General features: G+C 45.0%; 1 protein-coding gene across 2 annotated transcripts; it reads right to left on the bottom strand.

Moving 5' to 3' along the window:
• Positions 1 to 4,920: 4,920 nt before the first annotated feature.
• LOC123446247 (serine carboxypeptidase 1-like) lies at positions 4,921 to 7,992 on the bottom strand. Of its 2 annotated transcripts, none has more exons than XM_045122921.1 (8): positions 7,566 to 7,992; positions 7,263 to 7,370; positions 6,894 to 7,168; positions 6,563 to 6,811; positions 6,341 to 6,459; positions 5,542 to 5,637; positions 5,335 to 5,440; positions 4,921 to 5,184 (listed from the first exon to the last, which is right to left on the bottom strand). In XM_045122921.1, the coding sequence occupies exons 1-8, from the start codon at positions 7,954 to 7,956 to the stop codon at positions 5,032 to 5,034; spliced, it is 1,497 nt and encodes a 498-aa protein (XP_044978856.1). In that variant the 5' UTR covers positions 7,957 to 7,992; the 3' UTR covers positions 4,921 to 5,031. The 2 variants fall into 2 exon arrangements, with proteins under 2 accessions (XP_044978856.1, XP_044978857.1); XM_045122922.1 differs by having other exon boundaries at positions 6,894 to 7,165.
• Positions 7,993 to 8,884: the final 892 nt, after the last annotated feature.

Below are 8,884 nucleotides of genomic sequence, written 5' to 3'. Positions count from 1 at the left end.
ATCGTCGACAACTTTTGTGTTCTACTCGTGCATAGAATCTACGCATAGACCTAGATCTGATGCCACTTCTGGGGATCGTAGTAATAATTCAAAAAAATCCTACGTCACACCAAGATCAACCTAGGAGAAACCAGCAATGAGAGAGGTAGAGCATCTTCATACCGTTGAAGATCGCAAAGCGGAAGCGTTACTATGAATGCGGTTGATGAGTCATACTCGCGGCGATCCGATCAAACACCGAACATTCAGTGTCTCCGCATTTGACACACCTACAGCTCGGGGACGTCTCCTCCTTCTTGATCCAGCAAGGAGGGAGGAGAAGTTGAGGGAGAACTCTGGCAGCACGACGACATGGTGGCGATGGAGTTTGTGGCTCTCCGGCAGGGCTTCGCCAAGCACCGCGGAGGAGGAGAGGCGGAGAGGTAGGGCTGCGCCAAGGGAGAGAGAGACATGTGTGTGCAGCCCTCCCAGTACCTCCACTATATATAGGAGGGTGGGAGAGGAGGTGCGGCCACCCCTAGGGAAACCCTAGGTGGTGCAGCAACCCTAGATGGAGGAGGGGGCGGCGCCCTAGGGGGTGGCTTGCCACCCAAGGCAGTCCCCATGCCTAGGGTTTGGCCCCCATGCGCCTTGGGCCTCCTCCTAGCCTCGCACCAGCCCACTAGGGGCTGGTTTCCTTCCCTTTCCAGCCCATGTAGGCCTTCGGGACAGGTGGACCCTCCCGGTGGACCTCCGGTACCCTTTCGATGGTCCCGGTACAATACCGATAAACCCTGAAACTTTTCTGGTGGCCGAAAACGGACTTCCCATATATAGATCTTTACCTTCGAGCCATTCTGGAACTCCTCGTGACGTCTGGGATCTCATCCGGGACTCTGAACAACCTTCGGTAACCGCACATACAATTCCCATAACAACTCTAGCGTCACCGAACCTTAAGTGTGTAGACCCTACGGGTTCGGAAACCATGCGGACATGACCGAGACATCTCTCTGGCCAATAACCAACAGCGGTATCTGGATAACCATGTTGGATCCCACGTGTTCCACGATGATCTCACCGGATGAACCACGATGTTGAGGATTCACTCAATCCCGTATGCAATTCCCTTTGTCTATCGGTATGACACTTGCCTGAGATTCGATTGTCGGTATTCCTATACCTTGTTCAATCTCGTTACCGGCAAGTCTCTTTACTCGTTCTGCAACACATCATCCCGTGTCTAACTCCTTAGTCACATTGAGATCATTATAATGATGCATTATCGAGTGGGCCCAGAGATACCTCTCTGTCACACGGAGCGACAAATCACAGTCTCGATTCGTACCAACCCAATAGACACTTTCGGAGATACCTGTAGTGCACCTTTATAATCACCCAGTTACGTTGTGACGTTTGATACACCCAAAGCACTCCTACGGTATCCGGGAGTTGCACAATCTCATGGTCTAAGGAAATCATACTTGACATTATAAAAGCTCTAGCATACGAACTATATGATCTTGTGATATTCTTAGGATTGGGTCTTGTCCATCACATCATTCTCCTAATGATGTGATCCCGTTATCAATGACATCCAATGTCCATGATCAGGAAACCATGACCATCTATTGATCAACGAGCTAGTCAACTAGAGGCTCACTTGGGACATGTTGTGGTCTATATATTCACACATGTATTACGGTTTCCGATTAATACATTTATAGCATGAATAATAGACAATTATCATGAACAAGGAAATATAATAATAACCACTTTATTATTGCCTCTAGGGCATATTTCTAACAATGAGTAGATCGAATCTACGACATAAACTAGACATAGGAATTCTAGCATGATCTCAAATAGAGAGGAGAAGATTGCATACGGTGCGGCATGAGTCGAGCCGCCAGCGTTGAGGTTCTCGTCCATGTCGTTGATGAAGAGTTTGCCGAGGTCGAGGAAGAAATCATCGTCGAGGAAGTCGTCGCTGCCAGCAGTCGCGTGAGTACGCTCCCCAAAAACCTGATCGCCCCTCTCCCGTATAGGATCATGAGAGGCGGGGTTTCAGAGGCCTGTTGTCCCTTCTCGTGGTGCACGCCGGAAGGAGGAATGGAGAAAACTTGGGTGGCGGCGCAATGATCTGGAACGGTGCGAAACCATATGTTGTGATGATGGCTAGGGTTGGTAGGAACCTCGTCTAAGTCGGTTACAGCCCACGATCCAACGCCTCAGATCGTGGCACGTCTGTTAAGGACTCTCTGTTCCTAACCAGCAAAAATAAGCGCGTAGATATGAGCTCAGCTCGGCTCAAACCCGCAACCCGCGTCGGGACGAGGCGTGGCGAGGCGAGCGAGGAGGAGGAGTGTGTGAGGGCCTCTTCTCTTCTCACTCTCTTACAAGTGCTAGAAGAGCTCACCATATAAGGAGGTGTAGCTCTGTCCCAACTAGCGGTATGGGACTAAACTATAGTCCCACTCACACCACACAACAGCCAACCCACATGGACCATGAGAATTTCAGATTTTAGTTGGGCTTTGGACCAAAAGCCTACTATCAAAATCCAACAATTATGATCCCCGGATCTCCTAATGTCCGTGAAGGAGATGCGCCATCGGTGCACATCCACCTCCGACGGCGGCGAGATCCGTTGTGCATCCGGCCCATATGACTCCAGGCCGCGTGGTGAAGGTGTCAGGCGTTGGTCCTCTGGGCATTCCGCCGCGGCGACCTCGCTGGCAGCCGCGCCACCATCGGCCTGGGCGCTGATGTCGTCTGCGGCGTCCACGTCGCTCGCGGCGTCCATCCGGCCTAAACCCGAAAGAGATCTCTGTCAATGGCTAATTAATGTTTGATTTTGCGATTGTTGCTTAAAGGATGCTCACTGATACAAAGGATATATATATATATACATGTGTGCGGGAATGCCTCCAAAGGATGACATTTACTCCCTCCGTAAATGCTCTTATATTTCTTTACAGAGTGAGTATATAGGGAACCACTAGGAATCAGACTACTGTTCCCTAGCAATCCATGAGACTAGTGGACTGCCGTATGATTAAGTTGATTTTAAGCGTATGATCTAGGAGTAAAAGACTAGCTGGATGTGGGCTTTAGAAGTTAAGTGGGCTTCCGTAATTTCCATGCATCAACGAAAACTGCTTCATGAATCACGCACAGTCCATATTTCCCATGCACCAGCAATTTATGTGATGCATGCCACTGATTTGTCTCAATAAACCACATCGATATTTCTGCTTCTAACATTGTAAACCGTGTTTCATAGATATACGTATATTTCTGTTATGCGTAAATCATGATTCCAACACTATAATCACGTTTCATAATATGTACTCTATAGAAAAAGAAAATCTTCCAGCACCATGTGGCGTGCTTCCTTTATTTTTGTATACAACATGTTTCCATGTATTATGCTTCCAATTCTTTGATTTAATTTATCAATTTATTACTTTGCCACCAACAAAATCAACTCGTCAAATTTTTGTGACTTAATTAAAAATAGTTCTATTTTTGTGTTTTAGAGAGATGATATGTCACCATTGAATTGAATTCACCAGTAGCAATATTTCAGTGTTCACATATCCTTTGGTGCTTTGAATTATTGTTGCAACCATTGTCATTGCATGCTTAATATGTTAAGCTTGAAGTTACTTGCTTCCTTCAGAATTTTGCAAAGCTTCACTTGTTATGATTTTGTGTTTCGTCAACAACAAAATGCTTCCTTTACTTTCATTACATGCTTCAATAGTAGAACAACACATAGGCACATTCTTTCATTACATATTGCTTTAATTCAGGATTAGTATTGTGGGCATAGCCGCTGATGGGAGAGTGTGATGTCGTTGTTGGAGGGTGAACCCGACGAAGGTGTTGAGGAAGCCGCTGATGTTGGTGGGGGAGTTGGAGAAGAGAACCATAATTGGAGGAACACGACTAATAAGATGGATCCTCATTGTGTTCTTTCCGTTTTTAGTCGACATCCTCGCCATTGCCTCCGCGCCCCCAAGCAACCACCTTGATGTGGTCGTCCACACACTCTGGTCGTTGATGGCCACAGAGAAGCCCTAAACGAAGCGGACATGGCCACCTCTGTTGTTGCTCATGACATTGTGCAAGAAACATTGCTTCATGCTTCCTACATACAACAATCATGCATCAAACATTGCTTCCATAGACATTATAATTTGCACAAGAAATAAAAAAGGGAAGCACATTGCTGTGATAGCTAAAATATCATATGATTGGTATCAAAGCATTATAGGAGTACGCACTAGCAAAGTACTAAAAAAGCATTATAGAAGAAAAATTAGGAAGCACTTACTGTAGGAGGTGAAACATTGTCCCACGAGATGAAAGCATTCTTTACATGTAATAGAAATACTTATGTCATGTTGATGAACTGTTTTCTCTTGCCATGAAGATAGTCACAAACCATGGTGGTGACCGCCTCTGCGTCGAGGGAGACGCAGCATGTGTTGTAGCCATGTGCGGACGAGGATGGTAGGGGCTCGTCAATGACCTCCCACCGCTGCTGGTGATCCTCCCGGCTGGAGTGCTTTCCCCGTTGGTCAAGGACACATCGATGGACTGGAAGATGGAGTAGGGAGGAGCTGACAGCGGAGGAACGGAGGGAGTTGCGGGTGAACGGGTCTGAGTTGGTGATGGACGGCGTAATCGGGGAGGAGGAGCAGTTCCGTGGACGACGAGGCGAGCTGGGGTGATACGACCGAGGTGGAGGAAGACCTCGGGCGGTGCGTCCAATTAGGGACAATGGAATCAGGAGGCATTAGGGGAGAGATTTACGGCGCCGGGGTTGCGGTCTGTTAGTCAGATGAGATTGTTTTCCTTTTTTGTTTAGGTACGAAGCGAAATACTGAGCCTCGGATTTGGATTGAATCAACGACGTTGCTTGAGACTACAGATGGTAAGCGTTTCCCGAGTATATATTAAGAGAGAGAAGGGACACGACTGCATGGGTCGGACACACCCATTCGCTAACAACCGTTACAATAGTCATGTGTTAATTTATTCCTAACAATTGGACCATTGTGGTGGAAGCTTTCCTTCTAGGAAGGATGAGAATAGCGCTAGGGCCCTGCGGGGCTGATAGTAAGGGACCATGTGCCCTGCTCCTTTCACTGTTGCAAACACCAGGCCCTTGTACCCAACCACATAGCCGGCAACCTGCCATTTCACGAAGGAACCAGCAAACAATTTTTAGCTTCATTGACAGGTGCACATAGCCATGTCAATATAGGAATTAGGAAATAATAATGTGATCTGAACTTCTCTTCTGTTCAGTGATAGTCATGCGATCAGCCGTGGATTCTTTACCTCATTGTCGACGCGCCATGGGCGCCAAGATGTTTCTGTGGGCAGGTCAAGAACGTCCAGTGCGTATTGGGTCGAGGTCACAGAGCATACTGCATCCATATCACCACTGGTACACAAGGATGCAGTTGATTAGGGATTAATAAGACATTATCAATTGATTGCTTTGGTACTTGAGAAAGAGAATCCGGGGGATATATATAGGAGTACCTGTACAGCCATACCCTTGTGCCACTTGAAATGAGTTTCTTGATCGATGGCAGCACGGTCTCCGGTGAATCTTTCCAGTTATCGAATACATGTTGACTGGTTGAGTGAGACACTGAAATCGATTAGAAACATATTCTAATTCTAATACAAGTTGACTGCTTTTCAGTTATCTAATTTTCCTTGACATTCCTTTGGTACGAGGTTGCTTGAGACTGAAGACTGAGAAAATTCCCAGCAGTAAAAAAGTTTATGCATAAATGGGTTAAAACCCTTAATTTCATATTGAGGCCCCTGTACAAGCAAAAATATAGCCTGTACGTAGGGTGAAGAATCATATGCCATTATGCCCTCTTTATTGTTCACTTTTTAATACCTACCGTGGTCTGTGGTTCACACAGTCTTAATCTTTGATGGCTGGCTCATATAGATTATAGGCACCTTTTTGGCATTAAAGAAAATCAGAACTGAGTGATGGGAGGATTACAACTACTCCCTCCGTCCCAAAATTCTTGTCTTAGATTTGTCTAAATATAAATGTATCTAGTCATGTTTTAGTATTTAGGTACATTCAATTTTAGACAAACCTAAGACAAGAATTTTGGGACGGAGGGAGTACTTATCTGGTGATGAAGTTATTAGGGTCAGTCATATAATTTTTTTTTATTTGTACTTAAAAGTGTAGATTACCTTTTCAGATAGCCCTAAGAAAGCAAAAGAATGGAATTATTCCTGTGAAATACTTGTGCCTAAAATTGGCTGCAAAGAATTGAAACCTACTTGGGTATTCCAATCTTTATACCTGCAATCCATCCATGGGTAGTTCAACCCTGTTGTGTTTGCGTGTAGGGCTCTTTGGACCTCAGGACGATTTAGATAAGATGAGACATAGTGATTTGTGCAGGGATCACCGAACACCACCTTACATTACATTGGTCAGCCACAAAATTCAGTATCCCAAGAGGCATATTTGTAACAACGAAATATGACAAATATGTAGATTGATGTGTTTAAGTGTGTATACCGGGTCACTTGATCTGAGAGGACTGGACGCATCACGGCATATTGGTGCATAGATGTTGTAGTCATCAACGTCACCCTTTTCCTTTATGGCTAAGTCCATGGCATTATCACAATCTTTAGTATATGTCCCGTTGAAGCCACAGTTGGCCTGGACAGTCCTGTAGGTTTTTCCAGAAATCATAGCATGCATCCAGAAGTAGTCAAATGTTGCTCTTAGAGTCAAATTGTATTGCAAGTCTGCGTTGCCGATCTGACCAAATTTCAGAGTGGTATCATTAATTAGAATCTTACTGGCATTAGAAGCTTCAAAACAGTTATTGTTGAACACTTACAGCAACACCTTTGAGCTTGACACTAGTCGCGTTTCTGGCCCTGTTGTTAGAAATAATCAAATTAGCTAGCTCTGGTACATAGTGGCCAGCATAGCTCTCTCCGGTTATGAAGAAATCACGGTCTCCGTACTCGGGAAATCTCTCGAGCCAATTGACAAGGAAGGTGTACGCATCATCTGTGCTTCTTTTGTCACCAGTGTTGTGATAGTCTGATGTCGTGTTGGAGTATGAGTACCCAACTCCAGCTGGGATCTCAACAAACAGCATATTCGCTACTACATTTTGTGGATAAGACTGGTAAATTCATCTGGGTATAAATGCGACCACTTTGTTAACAATTAACTATGGGCAGGGCTGGAGTGAATTTACCTGTGTTCCATGCATGTTTTTTCTTGTACAGTGTCTTGTTGTCACTATGGACAGAGAAGGGTCCGAGTTCTAGCATGGCTCCAGCTCCAAAGGATGAACAACCAGGGCCTGCAAACCTCATTAGGAATAGTTCTCAAAGAAGTTTCGTAACAGCATTTAAAAGAGAGCTCAATTTATACCAATATATGAGGTGTGCATATTCAATCTCAAGTGCACATCTGCATCGTTGCTGGTTTCACTCACATAGTTTTATAGTCAAATTGTACTGCGAGTTTATGGATAAGCAGAGCACATAAAGCATACCTCCATTCAGCCATAGGACTAGTGGTTTCTTGGAAGGATCTTGAGGAGCCTCAGCAAAATAGTAGAACAAAGCCCTTCCAGCAATTGCATCCACCGTGACATATCCTGCATATTGTTCGAATTCCACTTCCTCCATCTGGCCTGGCATTGCTATGATCTTATCCCTCTCTCGCTGATAATTTTGTGAGCCACCATGCACCGTAGAACTAGAAGGGCTCTTGCTCGCAGATGCATGCTGTTTTGCGGGAACATATTTCCTGAATATTTCCAATTGATCAAACTCAAGAGGGTGTTTGGGCTTGTTGCCAGAAGCTGTGTTTGTCACACAGAGGCAGAACAGGGACCAAAGTACTAGTAGGCCTCTTTTCATCTTGATAGGAAGCGTGTGCATGTGTGTTTGGGGTCCTGTGCTATGTTGCCATTGGCCAATCTTCATTTATAGGGGGACATTCTGTTTGCAATACAGTCGTGGGAGTCCTCCAAGGAAACCATAATCTTGTTGATTCTTTGACCTTTCCTCCCTCCAAGTTGGCCCTCAAAAGGCTCTTAATATTCTGTCTTTCTCATGGCATCTATGTTTGTGTTGTCATTTGTCAATGGTGTTCATTGTTCAATTATAAACTGATGCTTCCTTTTCGTCGACTGTGATATAACAAAATCAGCATGATTCCCGGAGGACCTATTCCCAGCTCAGCCCAGATTGGGGGTGTTTCATCTATCACAATATGTATTAAGTGCATTGTCCACATCATGGTGGACTGGCTGGTGGCAATGCCACCATCTCATTTTTTTTCTTTTCTTTTACAACAATAGCATGAGTACGTCTGACCATTACTGAACGAGATCTCATACACCATCATAAGCTTCTCGTACACTCAACTGTATCCTCAAGATTCCCGGGAAACCTTTATCTTTAGTTTACTTTTCTGATGTTTTGTGTATTCCAGCCCAACTAAAATCGAGTTTAAAAAGATGCTGTTTCATTGCATAATTGCCCCATAAAGCTGGAATACATAATTTTGTCATGTACATCCAATTCTGGCTTAGCGCAACTGGTCATCATCAACATATGAGTACATTGTATTGCATATCATATTTATGTGCGGCAAGGCTTCCCGGGTCACTTCTCTTAGTGCAGATTATGTGTCCTCTGGCTTGGATCCTGTTTGCGCTGTGTTTGGTTTGCCAACAACGATGATGGTGAGCAGCGTTGGGTCGCGGCATGTCTTGGTAGTCAGCTTTCTTGCTTGTCCGTGGGTTCTTCTATGTGCTCTGTTTCGCCTTGTTACTGTTAAGTCAGAACTCCCCTGTCATGAGCT

The sequence above is a fragment of the Hordeum vulgare genome, chromosome 4H (assembly GCF_904849725.1).
Source record: "Hordeum vulgare subsp. vulgare chromosome 4H, MorexV3_pseudomolecules_assembly, whole genome shotgun sequence".
Lineage (NCBI taxonomy): Eukaryota > Viridiplantae > Streptophyta > Magnoliopsida > Poales > Poaceae > Hordeum > Hordeum vulgare.
This window is presented reverse-complemented; position numbering and strand designations above follow the sequence as displayed.

Excerpts from the sequence above, each read along its gene's own strand:
- LOC123446247 (XM_045122921.1), bottom strand. The coding sequence starts at position 7,956 with ATGCACACGCTTCCTATCAAGATGAAAAGAGGCCTACTAGTACTTTGG. Across the intron at positions 5,638-6,340 it reads TACCCATGGATGGATTGCAG|TCAACATGTATTCGATAACT; the intron begins GTATAAAGATTG and ends TCACTCAACCAG. Across the intron at positions 5,185-5,334 it reads CATGGCGCGTCGACAATGAG|GTTGCCGGCTATGTGGTTGG; the intron begins GTAAAGAATCCA and ends GTGAAATGGCAG.